The 18,618-nt window shown below is 40.0% G+C and overlaps 1 protein-coding gene across 2 annotated transcripts; it reads right to left on the minus strand.

The window, feature by feature from the left end:
* Window positions 1-1,827: 1,827 nt before the first annotated feature.
* On the minus strand, window positions 1,828-17,697 carry engase (endo-beta-N-acetylglucosaminidase). 2 transcript variants are annotated; one of them, XM_034113793.1, is made up of 14 exons: window positions 17,670-17,697; window positions 13,481-13,551; window positions 13,202-13,403; window positions 11,800-11,948; window positions 11,562-11,716; window positions 11,069-11,217; window positions 10,783-10,954; window positions 9,942-10,048; window positions 9,729-9,840; window positions 8,883-9,070; window positions 8,633-8,775; window positions 6,023-6,122; window positions 4,878-4,989; window positions 1,828-4,109 (listed from the first exon to the last, which is right to left on the minus strand). In XM_034113793.1, the coding sequence occupies exons 2-14, from the start codon at window positions 13,524-13,526 to the stop codon at window positions 3,717-3,719; spliced, it is 2,028 nt and encodes a 675-aa protein (XP_033969684.1). In that variant the 5' UTR covers window positions 13,527-13,551; window positions 17,670-17,697; the 3' UTR covers window positions 1,828-3,716. The 2 variants fall into 2 exon arrangements, with proteins under 2 accessions (XP_033969684.1, XP_033969683.1); XM_034113792.1 differs by lacking the exon at window positions 17,670-17,697 and adding an exon at window positions 16,269-16,349.
* Window positions 17,698-18,618: the final 921 nt, after the last annotated feature.

Raw genomic sequence — 18,618 nt, forward strand, 5'->3', positions numbered from 1 at the left:
TCTGAAGTGTTTGTCTGAAACACCAAACAGATCATTGCAGCATCCCATAATCCCCTCTGTTTCCAAAGTGCTGATTCTCTGTCTGTTAGGCCCAATCCCAAACCGCCCCCTACACCCTACCCCTACAAACAACCCCTCCGTTCGCGCGGAGGGTCCGCCACATTAAGTGCTGTTCCAAACCAACGAGTGTGGAGCGGTGTGGAGGGGGAGTGGGCTATCAAGCCCTCGAACAGCGAGTCTGCATCGGTGCTGACTGGAGACCGGTCTCTACCTGACCGGTCTCAACGCTGTGTGTAGTAGTTCCAGCAAACATCCACTGATAAACTGCGATGTTAACAACCTCATGATAACCTCATATGTTTTTAACTTAGGATCGTACCTGTGTTTAGTCTAGAAAAAGGTAAATGTGTGCATTTTATTATAAAGTTGTGTATATTTACAGACTGTTGCAAAAACTAAGAAGCTTGTAAACATCAGGTTTAAAACTAAAAGAGCTTTACAAAAAAGTAACACAATGAAAGATGTTTGGAGTTTTATTTGAGTTATTAATTTACATTTTTTGTCTAAGAGATGCTGATTTGAAACCGTTGTTACATACAGTTACGGCATTTCCTGTTTCTGCCGGAGAGAGGGGAGGCCGTCCCAAAGCTTGCCGCTGTATTTACTCCCTCCATCTGACAGGAGGGAGCCTCGTTGAGCTGCGAGTGTGGCTACAGACGGAGTTCACTCCGTCACGGAGGGGTAGGGTCGAGGGAGTGGTTTGGGATTGGGCCTTACTTTAGATGAAAATAAGGAGCCACTCCCCACGCCCCTCTGAGAGATATTTGGTTAAAAAGAACTCAATGGAGCTCTAGGAGGAGATTCAGGTGATAAGGTGGGGGGGGGGGTGTTTTGGCTTTTGACACAAGCCAAAACATCGTTATGACATCATAAAGTGGCCAAAATCTGATCAGCTCATTTTCAGACAGGTTTTTATATAAATGGATCAGGACAAAAAGAGAGAGAATCTTTTTTCCTGAAACTTTCAGAGTCTCTTTCCACAGAGGGGACACATGTTGATGTATAAAAGACATGAAAAAGTGGATTTTGCATAATAGGTGACCTTTAACTTATGGAATTAAATGGATCAATGAGATATAAAACCCACGGCCACACTAGACTTTTGAAGTATGCCAACATGCTAATGTTTAGCAGGTATACCAGGTTTGGAATGTTTGATTGCTTACATTCATTACATAGTTGGGCTAGTTTCCTTTAGTCCAAGTGTTTATGGCTCCAACATGACAAAACTTCAAAACAAATTACATTCCTTCAGTGTACCACATGTTTAATGCTATTTAGATTCTTTAGATCATTACCAAAAGATACCGCCTTTGCATTCTTGGAACATAACACACCATTCTTACAAACTGAACAGTTGGTAAGGCCTATTATTTTAACCATCAGAGGCCAGAGGACTTGATAAACATGGAATGAGCTGCATCCTCCCTGTTTTATGGGACGAAAGACATAATACTTCCTGTTTATGTTAGATAAGTAATACTTTGACCAGACACACACTTTCCAATATCAAAAGTCCATCAATAAATAGTAATGTGCTGGAGTAAAGCATGCCGATGTGGGATAATGTGTAGACATTTGTTCCTATGGTTAAATAGAAATGCATGCGTCAAATGTATTATTACATTGGTTTGTCTAAACTAAATGGAAAGATAAAAAGACAGAAGTCTGTCAGACACTGACGTGATGCACAGTTGAACATGTTTTACACATATTTACACAAGCGCATGCTGTCCTGGCTCCACACAAAGCGCTGAGATCATGAGGTTGAACTTTTTTACTTGTCTCTACAAAGTATTGTATTATTTTTTAAATCACAATGAAATTAATTGTTCACACTGATGAACAAAATCATTTTTATTATCAAATTCAAAAGATGTTGACAAATTGAAGTAGGTAAAAGCCAATAAGAGCTGGCCCGACAGAAGACTTGTGAATACTGTATGAGAAAGTGATCACATGATGTAGCTTGTTGTATTACAGTCTTTAACAAACCGTTTTGAAAATATCCTTCAGTTCAGTTCCCTCAGTTTACAATGTTCTCCTATAGTTAACATAGATTGATAATATAAAGCACATTGGTGGATACAAGTATACAAGTGCTGAATCCACATATGCCAATGAAAACGAGAAGAAAGAAAATATATTGGATAGGTAAATCTTGTCACATGATACGTCTGTAACCCGATACATTCACCATACCGAAGTGAGACCGCACAGCGAACCGTACTTCATGTTAAATATGGATTATGATTGAAACACACCATTGCATTGAGAAACCTGAGATGTAATATGAGTTAATATGATTAAGACCATTGTGCAAATGTCATGCACAGAACATGCATATTAGCCCTTTATATGCTTCATATAATATTCAGTAAATGATCCTTTATCAAATGCCGGCAACACAGGAGACTGAAGGTACTGCAGCACATACAAGTAACATGCAGTAACATAAGGAATGGTTCAACAGTATGGGGAATACAATAAGACTTCAATGAGTAGGAATGGATATTGAGCAACCAGTCTTATCAGCATTATATGACCGTGTTTTGATATTTTAGTTCATATTAATTTCATATAGTTGTAGAAATAAATGTGATGGTATTTACATGTTGATTTGCATGTATAATGGTTAGTGTGATAGAGACTATGTAAGGTTTTGAGTGCTTGTTGATTGTTATATGTGTTCCTGCCCAGGGATTGCAGATGGACATTAGCATATAGCTACATCTGGCATAAATCAGATTTGGGCTTTTCTATGCATGATCCTTGTTTATGAAGACATAAATAAAACTCTCAAGTCTAAACACGAAATGTAAAGCTATAGCTAGTTAGCACAAATGCTGGCAACTAGGTGGCAGCAGCTAACCTGACTAGCAGCATCTTTTAAGCTTACTTATTAAAACAGTACATCTCCTTTTTTAATTAGTCCAACCATCAGTAATTCAAAACCTTCACGTCACTCAAACCCTTTAAACCAAACAGTTTTTGTACAAATGAGATATGATGCGATAGTTAGCTTAAGCTGGTAGGTGGACAGAGCCAGGCTAGCTGTTTCCACATGTTTCCAATCTTAATGCTAAACTACATTTTAAGATCAAGATGCTAATTGTTCTCACGTTTTAATCACTTTCAATTTAGCTCTGGACAGATTTTGCCCAGTTGTCAGTTGTTTATGAATTCAGGTGTAGCCCTGAAGAAAACCGCTTGGTATGATTGAATAATGATCATTTGGTTGTTACCTTATCAAGAAGGGGTGCACAATTAATCAAATTATTGTATAGAATATATCGAAATCCCGATATGGATTATTCAAATTGCAAAAGGCACAACATTTGTAAAAGGCTAAAGTACAGATTTCCCGGCCGATAAATTGTATTCTACACACTTAACAAAACATCTTTGTTCTCTATGGATCCTTGCAACAACAAAAAATGGAATATGTTTTTCAATGACAATGGGAATTCTGATTACAAAACTTTCTCTACCTGGCCTGAAACCCACAATTCTTCTAAAATCGTGAATTGCAATTGCAATATCAGTCAAAATAATTGCAATAAGTTATTCTGCAGGCCCTAGTTTAAAGTAATAATAATTGACATCATGTTGTTAACCTTCCCATTCTGTAATAAAGTGACATTCAGATATTAAAGTCATTTTGTTTTGGTCTCTGTGTAGCTGAGGCTCCTTCTGCCCCAGTGGCTCTCTGGCAGCGGGAAGCCCTTCCTGATCACCGGCTCCACCACCAGCTCCAGCAGGCCGGGGGCTTCTGGGACCTCCAGCTCTGTCACTCTATAGAGTTTAGAGTACGCCCGGCCTATCAGAGCCAGCTGGCCGGGGGGGATCCGGGGGTCGGGTCCTCTCAGCCGCCGCCAGTACACCCTGAAGTGGCGCACAAGCTCCATGGGGAAGTCCCAGTGCATAGTGGCGTTTAGGTGCAGGCAGGGAGAGGTGGAGGTTCCAGCACCACGCAGCCACACCACGTCATAAATACACAAGCCCTGGACGAGCTGAGGGGGGGTCTGCAGACTGGCTCCATCTATCAGCTTATTGAGAGACAGAAGAGGAGACAAAACTGATCCAAGTCAGATTTATCACAACAGTAGTTAGTAGATTTACAAACAAGAAATTTGCTTCGGTGTAAAATGGTGCATATATTAGTACATTATAGTCTAGTTGCCAGCAGTGTGAACCCGGAAATGTTGAGTACCCCAAAGTTTTATGATATGAAATGTATAGTACGGGTCCCCAGCACATAGAAACCTCCGGATTCTTACTTGCATATGTTGGGCAATTTGCACATTTAGCATAAGTTGCGTTAATTAGCATGAATTACCATTATAGCCTATGCAGACAATAGTTGAACAATGGCTTGTCCGATTTGGACAATTTGTTGTGGTTTAAGGGGTTATGGAGGATGTTGAATCCATTTCTGACATTTCTGGATCAAACATTGCAATTGTAACCAGAAGGTGGCCATATGTATACTCTCGTGGACTGATTTGACTACTTTGAGTAGTGTTGTGTCCATTGGATAAAGAGAGCACAAGATGAACATTATTATAAAAAACTTACAAATATGGAACTATTTTGAAAGCATTTAAAAAAAACTTAAATAAATGAAAAGAAGGGTTTACAAGAAATATAAAAAAGTAAGGCCATTCAAATAAAGTATTGTAATTCTGATTGTTATTCTGAAAGGCTACAACATGAAGTGCCTCTGGTGCTGAGACATTTCAAATGGAAGTGCTCAGGTGTTAAAGAGAGAGGGAGGGTCAGTGGAAGCTCTGTGGGACAGTGGGCCTCGCTCTCACCAGGATCTCTCCCACTCTGCAGCTGATAGGCGTTTCCTGCCGCTCTCTATCCCTCTGGATGCTCACACTGACTTCTCGCAGAGCACAGCCACGGAGCTCCAGCTGTGAACATCTGCCCATGGGGGAGAAACCAAGACTTTAGCATGACATCCTTTCACTGTAGCTGTTATTCACTTAGAGTTACCTTACCCGCAAAGTTGGGAAGGTTCATTAAAAAATGTAATCTGTTACAATTACTATTTACCTGCTTAGAAAAGTCATTAGTAATGTAACATCCCCAATATTAAAGTAATGTATCCTGATTACTTTCTGTTACTTTTGGATTACCTCAATATAAAATATGCAAATAAAGACAATATCAAATAAATATCAATAAGACTGCTTTTACTTATTGTATTCTGATAAAAAAAAAGAGTAGACAACACATCAATGTATTAGAAAAGAAGAAACCAAGATATTCAACAACAATGTGACTACTTCTTAGTGTTTAAAAAAAGTGTTGGACTCAAATACTGAATTTGATGATGATGATGAAGTAAAAAAGCAAGCAATGTTCCGTCCACTACTTTAATAACTTGCATGCTGTTGAAATTGTTTAGCCTTATATAATGTTTATGTCTGTATGTTGTTAGGGTTCATTGTTTGTCCAGTCCAGCTACTACTTCCTTTGTTATGATAATCACTTTTCAGATTAATAGAGGTAATTATGCACGTAAATATACTTTGTTAAGTATGCTACAGTATTACCACTTCACACTCAAACTTGATTTAAACAGTAACATCAGTCATAGTAGACAGGTTAGTTGACGTGAGTTAGCAAACATCAGCAGTTAGCAGTTGGTCTTACCCCTAAAAGCTTCTTCAAATGAGACTTAGGCCCCTCGGATAAAGAGAGTTTATTAACAGCTGGCAGGCAGAGCTTCCACTTAACGGTGATGAGGTTTCTCCTCTGTGAGCTTTTGTTTAGAAAATGTTCCCCCGGTGAAAGCGTTTGGAATTTGTTGATGTTTTGTAACATTGTAATCCTGGTAGTAATCCCCAGTTTCAAAAAATGTAACTGTAATGTGATTACGTCTTTTTTTTCTGAAACTCTAACGGATGACAGTAGCGCTGTTACATGTATTCCGTTACTCCCCAAGCCTTACCCGATGGTCCAGCCGCCTGCACTCAGGTTGCCACACAGCTGAGAGAACTGGCTCACAGACTCCAGCCCATCACCCAGTGCTGCAGCAGACACAGGGGGAACTGCAGACACACATTAAAGGTTAGCATTACCATACAAAAGTGATGAACCTTTACAACCATCAGCACCGAGGAACTAGAAGCAGGAACAAGTGTGTTCTAAAGTGAACGTTTTATGGAGATTTAATAAAGCAAATAAACAAACAATTACCAAGCAGAACCATGCGGTCAACAAAATATCTCAGAGCTAAGCTTATCCCCATTGTCATACGATACAGGGTTCATACACTTTTTCACCAATGATTTTAAATGACTTCTCCATGGCCTTTACCTAATTTTCCATGACCAAAAAAATGACTCTTTCTCAGCGGTACCACTGAAAATGGTTTATTTTAACATGGAACAGGAAAATAAGGTCTGCATATGAAACATGTTGTGTATCTAAAACAAATCAAATAGGCTTACTAGCTTCTACACGCTAACGCAACTAAAATCTCTCACCAGCAAAATACCTCCACAGTTAAATCCCATTTTACGTTTCATTACTACACGATACAGTATTTATTATCATTATAGTATTACTATTTAGGCGATTAGCTAAAATATTATATATATATATATATATAATTATATTTGATGCAACTTAAGTTACATTTCCATGACTTTTCCAAAACTCTGGGAAAAATATTGTTTTCCATAACTTTTCCAGGGCCTGGAATTAGCATTTTCAATTTCCATGACTTTTCCAGGTTTTTAATGACCGTAAGAACCCTGACGATAAACCCGCACATACACCAGGTGGCCTAAATATCATTCAAGTTAAAAAGCGTTAAAGCCCTAAGGTCGTTCCAAGGTCCAGGTCCAAAGGCAAAGGAGACAGAGCACCTTGACTTTGGAACGACCTCTCTGAGGAGATCAGGACTGCAACATCTGTCTGCTCTTTTAAGTCACCTTTAAAAACTCACTTTTACAATTGCTTTTATGTGATTCTACTTTTAGTCTTATTTTATTTTTCATTTATTCTCCTTCTATGTACGGTATTTCTGTTTTATTATTTGCTATGCATTTGACTATGTATTCTCAAGTTGAGTTTATTTTGTTAAATGCACTTCCGTGTATTTGTATGTTAAATGTTGTAAACTATGTTTTGAAAGGTGCTATATAAATACAATTTATTATTATTAACCACACCCAGGTGAAAATGACCAGAAACGATCAATTACCAATGTGTGTGGTGTAAACGAAAAATGTGAATAATAAAACAATAAACACAGGCTAACGTAGCATTTTGGCTCATACACCCAGTATGCAATTTGATGGGGGATGCCACAAGGGGTTGGCAACATTTCTAAAATGCATGCCCCACGTTAACCTGCCACCAAACCCAGGAACAATCTGGGGTTAAGGACCTTGGCCAAGGACTCTACGACATGACCCTCTCACTGTTAGACACTAATTTACCCCCAAAGCTAGAGCAAATGACAATCTGTGTCTCAGATCTGTAAGTAAGAGTCCTAACGTGCTGATGTTTGGGAGTCATGGTCAGACCAGACACTGGATGGATGGCAGCGACGTGCAGTCAGTGGAGGCAGGGGAGGCAGAGCCTCACCTGTCATACTCCAATGTAACGGAAAAACAATTAAAGAAAAACTAAATAATAATAATAATAAAATGTCTCCACTGATCTTGTGTAAATGTGATTTATGTATGATTCCAATCGTATTTTATAGTCAAAATCAGCAAATTTGCCGAGCTCCGCTACGGGAGCGATGAGAAGTGAGAACTGCCTCACGTAAGCTCACAGTAACTTGCTGGAGCGCGGGCACTAATTTAGCGCGGCCACTTATTTTGTGAGCGCGCTCAAGCCAGTTACTGTGGGGTGAGGTGAGGCACAGATGAGATCTGCCTCACTTCAGAATGCGTCACCCCACAGAAACTGGCTGGAAAGCGGGCCCTAAGCGCATGCCTGTTACCATCTCACTGTAGGTCACCAATGTAATGTTTGTAGATCCCTTTATTACATTTATCCTCGCCATCCATAGTCTCTAAATAACTTATTTCACGTATATATGATATTTAGACTCGTTGGTCTCATCATACAACGGCAAATCACCAGGAGAGGCAGCCATAACCTCTGCCGCACTGAAGGGGGCGCACGTGAGCCCACAGGTTCTTGTTGCTACTGTTATTCTACCGCAAACAACAAAGAAACTAGACTTTTGAAACTACAGGAAGATAAGGAGGACTTTTACAAAACAGTAATAGAGATTGTTGTCCAGAAGGATAGCATGGACTTCTATTCATCTTCAAGTCAAGGTAAGACCACAACTGTAATGAAAATGGGATCTTACTTAGAAAGAACAATCCAATATTTAGATTTTGGGTATCCTTTTGTTGATCGGTCTGTTTAAAATTAATCATAGCATCAGACTAAAAAAGCTTTTGAAAATAACAGAATATTTCGATTAAGGTCAAAATAGGCTATAATATTTGTAAATCTGACTCTGAAAGAGTCAGTGCCTCACCAGCCATGAACCTCACCGCACGTCACTGATGGATGGTGAGAAACTCACCTTTGACATCATGGACGTTCATGTGTGTGCATTGATTGGGGTCTGTGGTCTTCAGTTCCAGGGACACTCTGATCCCAGGCGATGACTTGTAGATGAGGGTCACCAGAGTCTTGGGGGCCAGGATTACATCGAGGGAGAAGATCCTGTCAGAGTGAATGAGGGGACAATTGTGTTAGGGGAGGTAGAAGTAGAGAGATCCCATTTTCCTCAACATTAAAAACGTAATGAGGAAGAAGAAACAAACACACACTTTGCACTAACTGGAGATGTGTGTGTGGCGGGGATGACTCCCTCCAGCAGCAGCGAGCAGCCTCCATTCCAAGCGTCGTCAGGGCAACTGCGGCTGCTCAGCCACCCCCCGCCCTCCAGCTGTGTGTTGCAGTACAGGGGCTGCACCTCCTGGGCACTCAGGTTAAACCAGCTCCTGCTCGCCTCAAGCTACACACACACACACACACACACACACACACACACACACACACACACACACACACACACACACACACACACACACACACACACACACACACACACACACACACACACCCCCACACACACACACACACACACACACACACACACACACACACACACACACACACACACACACACACACACACACACACACACACACACACACACACACACACACACACACACACACACACACACACACACACACACACACAAAGACTCAAAAGATAACGTATCCCACATCTCATGGTGATAATGTAAGTATTTGTAGCATTATGACTGAAATCGTCAAAAAAATAAAGCTGTTATATTCAATATACAGTGGGCTTAATAGGGTGCCAAGTGGCACGCCAATCTTTTCTTGTTCCAACGAAAACACTTTTTTTGAATTAACAATTCCTTTTATGTAAATAAGGTTTACAAGTGCATTAAAAAACATCAATATAGAATAAAATAGCTTTTTACCTAAAAGAAAGTGCCAGGGGAGGACCCCCCCCAACAAGAGAATGTTATGAACTGGCCCCCAGATTCCTGGCCCATCATGTTTAGCATCTCTGGATTAATGCCATCATATAAATGTACTGTTACTAGTTCAAAGCCATTAGCGGCTGCTTTTGGGTACCTGTCCTCTCCTGTAGATGGCCTTCCCAAAGCCCTGGCAGAAGGAGGAGACGAAGGGGAGGGGTGAGACGGGCCGATGGATGTTCAGGAAGTCTGACAGAAGAGCCCAGAACCTGCACACAGCACATCCCCACTGACTAACATGCACTGAAAGCGTTATCTTCTTCTTTATTGTGTGTTTTTACTGAGGTATTATTACTGATTTTAATCATACTTGTCCTGATTCTTGCGAAACTGGGTCTTATCACTGAGGGTCTCGTACACCCAGCCTGGAGCAAACAAGGCAACAGAGAAGTTGTGCTTTCGAATGATTTCCAGCGCCTGTAGACAACCAAAGCAAGAATTTTCATATCATTTAGAATGGTGCAGGAATGAGTTATCATTGTTGCAGGAATGAGTTATCATTGTTGCAGGAATGAGTTATCATTGTTGCACTCTTTCCTTTTCTCAAAGTCAATGGGTTTTTCGAAAATGTTTATGAATTCCACTTCCAGTTCCCTCGTCTCGAAGTCAATGTTTTTTTTTTTTACGTTTTTGTAGTTAGGGTTAGCAGCATAAAATAAAATCTGTGGTGAAAACAAATTTAGGAGATTTTCACGTTTTGTTTTTGACATAAAATACGTCGGTAAATACCAAAACATGCTACAGAGACTGCTACAAAGTGACTAAATAAACCTTTAGTTTACACTCCTAGCCTTTAGTCTAGGGGTGGTGATGAGCAGACATGTAACTATGATGAAGTTTGTTTGTAGCCTAATGTTACCTATTTACTTATGACTATTGCATTTACACTTCAGAAATCATAAAGTGGTGTAAGTATGTGGAGATGATCCTGTTGAAGAAAACGTGGCTAGTATCAGAATGTGTGTTTGCCACAGATCTTATTTTCTGCAATATACCAAAAAGCAATGGAAATATCCCATTGCTTTTAATGGAGGGAGCCCTTGCGCTGGGTTTACCAACAAAAACACTTAATCACCGCACCACTCTATAGTCAGGACTGACATTAATGAAAACGTCTTCAGCAACAGAAACACGTGTCCCACAGTGTGTACCTTATTTGTTTCCCACATTCCTCCCACCACCTTGCCTCGGGCGAACACGTCCACTCCGACGTAGACGTCAGCCTGGCGGCCATCGAGGCCGCTGTATCCCGTCATCGACTCCAGGCTCTGCTCTGTCCAGTTGTAGTTGGTGAAGAAACCATCACAAGCACCGAAAAACACCCTGAGATTGAGATGAAGCGTTGTTTTGTTATCAATGAATCATTTTCCTTGGTCGTCTAAATGGTCAGAATGGTTGATTTGAATTGAGGTCTGTTTCTAACTGTCATTTCTCTACCTGTTGGACTCGTTCAGTTCGTTTTGCCAATTTAGCTCTCCTTTTTCGAGAACACTGTCGTACCACAGCACCAGGCTGCCGGGCACTCTCTCGTGCATCTGCTCTGTCAGATACTGCAGGAACAGAGGAGTGTTCTTCACCGCACCCTCCTGCACACACAGGACATCACACCATCACAATCAGGTTTATTGCCAGGAGCATTTACACATACAAGGAATTTGCTCTGGTGTATGATGGTGCCATCATAAACATACGAAAATAAGCTGTAACAGAAGGTTACAAATATATATGACAATACAGTATGTGACAAACAGCAGTTTATTATATTACATTTGAAAGTGGAGGGTTGTGCAGAAATGCCACAGATTCACAAATGTCCCAATCCACACTAACAATAAACTTGATTCTGATTCAAATATTTCATCTTCAGGGGACCAAGAATATCTGTACAAGGTAGTCAGTATGGATTGGGATCAGGATAAGTGTTACTCACACTGAGGGAGTTCTCGATGTTGATGAGCCAGCCGTCGAAGCCGTAGCAGTGGCTGATCTGGACCAGCCTATCAGCCACCGCCCGGTACGACTCTTCGTCTTTCAGGAAGGCCTCGCACACCACCGCTCCGTCAGTCCACTCTGTGATGAAGGTCCCTGAGAGCAGGAGGTCAGGAAGCCCCATTATGGCAACACTGACACTGTTATGCAATCAAACTATACCTATACTCTTTACCCACCAAGAACGACGACTCCGTGTTTATGTGCTGCATTGGTCCACACGACAGGAGGAATGGTCACCATGTTGTGTGTGAAGTAGTTGAAAATATCAATGTACTGCCAGTGGTAGAAGGCATACGGAGCATCGCTGTGTGTGCCCTGGGTGAAGCTGAACAACAACGAGTGTGTGACAACAAAAACAGATTGCAAAGACAATTTACTTTGGAAAAAATGATTGCCACAAAAGATCCAAAGGTGGCACAGCACAAGATGAAATGGAGAACAATCAGCTGGGATATGGAATAATAAATATGCCTGGCATGTTCTGTGTGTGCTTTTGTTTGATGGACGTATTGAGCTCTCAACCTAGTTATTTGAAGTGTTGAAGCGATCCTATTGGCACTTTTTTTTGGTCTTTTCTTTCTTTCTTTTCAATCGAATTAAATTGTCCATACCTTTTAAAAAGTTTATTTTTTAAATGTTTCTTTATCTGTTTATTTTCCTGTATGGAATCACTGCCGGATGCTAACTTGCATATGTTGGGTAATTTGCACAATTAGCATTAGTTGCGTTAATAAGCGTCTTTGAGTACCAGGAAAAGCGCTATATAAATACTGTGTATTATTATTAGTATTTTTGTTAATTAAAATGAATGGCATTATAGCCTATGGAAACTATAGTTAAAAAATAACTTGGCAGTTTTGGACAATGTTGGAGTGGTTTTGGGGGTTATTGAGGATGCTGAATCAATTTCTGACCATTTCAAATTCAACAATGGCAGTTTTAACCAGAAAATGCCAATATTTTTACTCTCTGTGGACTGATTTTGATTTATTTTGGGTCAATTTTGAAGATTTAGGGGACTCTGGATGATTTGGATTGGACAGATTGCTAATCTATTTGAAAAGATTGTCAACAGTAGACACAATCATTTTCATTTTGTGCTCTCTAATCCAATGGTCACAACACAACTCATGGTAGTCAAAATCAGCCCACAGAGTACAAATATGGCCAATTTCTGGTTAAAACTGCCATTTTTTAGGATTCAGCATCCTCAATAACCTTCCTAACCACTCAGAAACTGTTTTACTATTGTTTAGGCTATGATGCCTTTTAATTAACAATAATGATTCTAATTGTGCAAATTGCCCAACATATGCAAGTTAGTATGATGGGAATTTATAGTGATTCAATATATATGTAGATTTCCTCGCTATGAAATGTTCTCAGACCGAAGGGTGTCGCCCTGACCATTACCAGAAGGTGATTAAGTGTGGAATTTCCACCGCAGTTAGCATCCGGCAGTTTCTATGTGCTGGGGACCCGTACTTTATATTTCTAACATAAAACTTTGCGGTACTCAACATTTCCGGGTTCACTAATATCTAGAAGTCTTTATGTAACCAGAACTCTTTTCCATACCGGTCATCTAAGTAGCCGCCCATCATGTCGTGAGACACCAGGGTCCGACGGGCACTCGCGGCGAGGGGAGGGTCCCGAGGGGCCAAAGGGACAGCTGCCACATTAAAGAGGTTCGCATCGCTTCGTTTCCACGACAACAACTCCTCTAAAGTCCGAAGGCCGCAGCTGATTGGTTCGGTGGTGTCAGGGTCGTGATGTTTGGCTGACAGGGACAGGAAACAGATGGTCACGTATAAAGTGTGGTTTGATGTGGAGGCTGAAGGACTGACAGAGCCTCACCTGGCAGCACTGAGGAGTCAGAGTGGACCACCTCATGGACCTCCATGGGCTGGTCCAAACAGGACTCTGGCCTGGGGAGGACGTTTAGGAATCATTTACTAACAGATGAAACAATCGATAAGATAAGATATACTTTATTGATCCCACATTGGGTAATGTTTTCGTTACAGCAGCATGTAAAACAAGGCATTGCACATAATACGAAATTAAAAGAGTTAAATTGAAACATCTCAAAATAGAAAATAAGTCAAAAATATAAGTTGACTGTGATACAGATCTGTAAACTATCTGACAAACACTACCAAATTACAGCTAACACAATATAAAAGTAGGATATTAGTTATTTGTCAATTCCAGATTCTAATTTATGAGCCAAGTTAACCAAAAATATGAATTTTAGAATAAGAAACAGACTTTCATGGTTTTTTATATATATTTAAAAATGATTATATAGAGTAAATATTATTTTGTGATCCGGATATGTACCTGTATGACTTGACTTTTCTCTCTGTATTTTCAATTGTTTTTATTGTAATATCTTTTTAAGCCCCTGTACATGACTTACCTCGAGACTTCTTTTTTATGTTTTCAAACTTCTTTTATAAAGTTTGTAGTTATTTTGACATGGGATTTGCAGTTTTAGGAAAAAAAACTAAAACTGCAAATCTAAGGCAGGAAGCATATTATAAACTATGCTTCCTGCCTTTTCACTTCAACTAACTCTTTTGTCTGTGCCTTGTCTCTGTAAATATTACATTTGTATTAGTTGAAAATAAAAATAAATCTCAAACAATGAACTTAGTCAGTAACACAAACTCATTTGTTTTGATGACAAAAGCAGTCCCCTGTTTTTACACCTCCACTTCAGTTGACTCATTACGGAGAGTAGGGCTGCACAATGAATCCAAATGTTATGGCATTATGGACCTGTGAAATCTAAATGCAGTAACTATCTGCTGAATTATATGTCAATATGTTTATGTAGAAGTAGATTAACATTTAGTATTAGCTAATAACCTGACTCTATAAAGTAAATAAAGATGTGAAATCATTCCAGCTGAGTCAAAAAGTACAATATTGGTTTCCAAAATGTAGTGGAGTGGAAGTATAAAGTAGCATAACAAGTTATACTCAAGAACCTCAGAGTTGTACTTCAGTACAGTACATGAGTAAATGTTCCTATTACATTCCACCACTACAAAATGGAAATGTCAAGTACACTATAATATTTTAAAACTGTACTTGTACTTAAGTAAAACGTACTTTCCACCACTACTGCTGCTGCTGCTTAATTCCTGAAGGAAAAAGATGGTTGGCAGCGCACACTGGCCCCATTGTTACTTAGAGGGGGATTTTCTTATACTGCAGTGTAGGAATACTCTGTTACAAGTAAAAGTCATGCTTTGGAAATATTACCCAGGAAAAATGTACAAAGATATTGCCATCAAAATATACTTAAAGTACAACAATTAAAGCACTCAATCTGCACAATGGCCCATTTCAGGATAGTATAAAGTTCAGAAGTATTATCGGCTAATTGTATTTCATGTATCAAAAGTAAAGATACTCAGTATGCAGAATGGATCTTTTGGAATAGTATGGTTATTATAATATCCTGTTTTATCTCTAATATTTAAGAGCATATTAGTATTGTAGTTTGTCAATGTGGACCAGATGAGATACTTGTTCTACTGTGTAGATTATTAGAACAAAGCATTCATCTGTCTGCATCTTACAATTTATGTATCTTAAATGTTAATCACAACAACAAACGTTTTTTTATTTTTTCACTACAATATTTAATTGCACATTATGTTCGTGTATATATACACAGTATAGACTCCTGCATTTACTTGGTCACTTACAACATTCTCTGCATTATTTAGCTTATTGCTTTGTTTATTTCTGACATGTATATAGTTGACTTCATCTGCATTACTTACACAATGGTCTTGCAACATTATGCACTATTGTATTCTACTGTTTTTTCTTGCACTATTATTTTTCTTGTTTAATGTCCTATATATATATATATATATATATATATATATATTATGTTGCAATGTTGGAGGGCCTTGGCAGTTAAGATATTCGTTGCCATATCTACACTGTAGCATCTGACAATAAAGCCCTTGAACCTTGAACCTAAAGTACTGCATTATATCAGCTTCTAATTGTGTATATGTACAAAGTAACTGTGAGTGTTAAATAAATGTAGTGGAGTGAAATGTATAATATTGGCCTCTGAAAGGAGTAAAGGTATTAATAACACCGCAACTAAAAGTACTCATCATCCAAAGTAACCGTTTTAGAAATAATAATATCACAGGGTTATAATTATTGATCCATTAAAGTGTTTTACATTGTAATCTTACAACTGCCAAAGGTGAAGATACATTTAATAACTCTTTACACTGCCAAGCACCTTAGTCCATAATAGTAAACGATATTGTAGTAGTTGATTTATTACTGTATTAAAAATATTAAGCTGTAAAAGTAACTAGTAACTCATCTTGAAAAATAAATGTTGTGGAGAAAAAAGTACAAAAACTGCTTCCAACATGTAGTGGAGTAGAAGTATGAAGTAGCATAAAATGCTACTTGAGTAAATGAACTTTCCACCACTGGATTTCCACATTAATCATTAAAGGAGTACAAATGAAACTAACGAGTGACATGTCTCCAGTGTTGGAGCAGTCAACAGTAGTTACTCAGTAACTAGCAGACGATGACCCAGTATATTCTGAAGCTGAACTCTCAGCAGTAACAGAGGGACAGGCGAGGTTACCTGCTGGGCTCCGGATCCCCTTCACTCACAAACGGGTCCATAACAGCACCAGCTTCAGAAAACACGGATGTGTCAAGAAACTGAGGAAACCGGAAACGGAAAGCTGCATCATGGAACCAGGAACCACAGCACAACACTTCCGCCCTTAATCCTTCACAATAAAAGCGTATGCGCTCCCATAAATACAAGTGTACAAAAAGCAACGTTTCAGGAACTTGAACGTTAAACCCTGCAGTGGTGTACATGTACTCAAGTACTGTGCTTAAGTACAATGTTGAGGTACTTGTACTTTACTTAAGTTATAATATTTCCATTTTTGTCCATGCTACTTTGTACTTTTACTCCACTACAGCTATAGTAACTTTAGTTACTTTGCAGGTAGTAGATGAATGATAAACAATATGATCAACACTTAAATAAGACTTTAGTTAGATCTGGATTAAATTCACAATATACCCTGCAGTAAATAAAGTAATTAGTTCCACCTTTGGCAGTGGCTCAGTCAGTAGGGGCTTGCACTGGGAGCTGTAGGGTTGCCGGTTCAAGTCCCCGACCAGACCTAAAATATGGAGTGTGGACTGCTACTTGGAGAGGTCCAAGTTCACCTCCTGCCCTGCCGTGGTGCCCTTGGGCAAGGCACCGGACACCCCCCTTCCCCCCTCACTCCCATTGCTCCCCGGGCGCTGTACAATAGCTGCCCACTGCTCCTAGTACTAGACTCCTGGTACTAGGATGGGTTAAATGCAGAGAACACATGTCACTGTGTGTGTGCTGTGTGCTCTGCATGTGTGACCATTAAAGAGGGTTTCATCCCTCCCTAGTCTATTCTATTCTTTACCAGCTTCATTAACATATGTTAATAATTATAAAACTAAACTTAAAGGTCCCATGTCATGGCCATTTCTACTGATCATAATTCCATTGTTGAGGTCTACTAAAATAGATTTATATTGTGCAATTTTCCAAACTCACATTGGTTTCTCATACAGCATCTCTGTATAGTATGTGTATTCACTCTCTGTCCTAAACGGCTTGTTGGAGCTCCTTTCCCCCCCCTCCCTGTGAGCCCAGTGTGCTCGCGACATGAGAGGCTCGTTGCTGCTCGCAGCTGCTGCGAGTTGCTGCGAGGAGCAGACAGGCTTCCGTGTCGGCGATACAGCGAGAACAAGCTAAACTCAACCTGAGCACACACAAACACTCACAGCCGAAGTAAAAACAATAAGTGTGGCTTGATATTGAGTAAGAAAAAGGTTTATAACGCTGTGAGCATGGGTCTGCGGAGAGCATTTCTCCGCAATCCCAATGTAGTAGCCCGAAAAACGTTTACTCATTTAAACAGTCGTGGTAGATACCTTGTTTGTTTTAAACATCATAAATACACAAACGACAATGAATACTTACAGGTTGTGTACCCGAATCTCCCGCTGGTCCAAACAAAGTAGGAACAGCATCGTTCTTCAGTGCCCTACGCTGTACATATCCGGCATGAATCGCTGAAAGGTTTGGGAAGCTTTGTTTCGTGAAAGACTGGCAGAGGGTGCGGCCATAGCTCTGGGCATGGCTACTGGGTATCCCTAGCGATACCCAGGAAGTAAACAATGGAAAATGAGATATCTCCAACGAGGCGTTCTGGGCCAGCATAGACAGGTCTTTTCTGTGTTAGAGTTTTACTCGCTACAGGGTGTACTTTGAGGGTTTTTGACTCTGCAGACCGTTTACATGCATAAAAGGGGACGGGTAATAACCGGAAAAGCATGACATGGGACCTTTAAAGTGGACCTATTATGCTATATTGGAAAAATATATTGTAGAGCCATACCTATACAAAACATGTCAAAACATTTTTTGCTTAAAATACCAAACAGATCACCCGTTAGGCGCTTTCACACCGGAGTACTTTTCCCAGGAATAGTTCCGATAGTTCCTGGGATTTTGCGAACCTTTGGGATTTTGGGAACCTTTTCACCCCTTTTTAGTCCCTGCTAGAGAGCAGGGACTTTCCTGGGGAGAAAAAGGTTCCAATTTCTGATTGGGCCCGTAAAACTCGGAAAAGTTTTGTGAAGCCGCCATTGTATGCTGGCATTAGCATTATTAGCATTAGCATTAGCCCAGCGACCCAACAGAGAGAGACTAACTTATGGCAACACAAAAAAAAACATGGGAGCGGTGGAGTGATGAGGGGGTGTCGGCGTTCTGGCGATTTACTCGGAAGGCTTCAGTAGAAGCAGTGTCACGTCGGCCGGATGTCGCCAATGACATTATAGGAGCAAACATTCTGGATCTGCTTGTTAGCACCCCCCCCCCTTTTTTTTTTAGATGTGGGTACGGAGGAGGGTTTTGTTTCCTGACA

The sequence above is a fragment of the Trematomus bernacchii genome, unplaced genomic scaffold, assembly GCF_902827165.1.
Source record: "Trematomus bernacchii unplaced genomic scaffold, fTreBer1.1, whole genome shotgun sequence".
Taxonomy (NCBI): Eukaryota; Metazoa; Chordata; class Actinopteri; order Perciformes; family Nototheniidae; genus Trematomus; species Trematomus bernacchii.

Coding starts and splice junctions, on each gene's coding strand:
- engase (XM_034113792.1), bottom strand. CDS start 16,309: ATGGACCCGTTTGTGAGTGAAGGGGATCCGGAGCCCAGCAG. Junction 9,841..9,941: donor TTTCGCAAGAATCAGGACAA/GTATGATTAAAA, acceptor TGCTGTGTGCAG/GTTCTGGGCTCTTCTGTCAG. Junction 8,776..8,882: donor ACATCTCCAGTTAGTGCAAA/GTGTGTGTTTGT, acceptor TCACTCTGACAG/GATCTTCTCCCTCGATGTAA.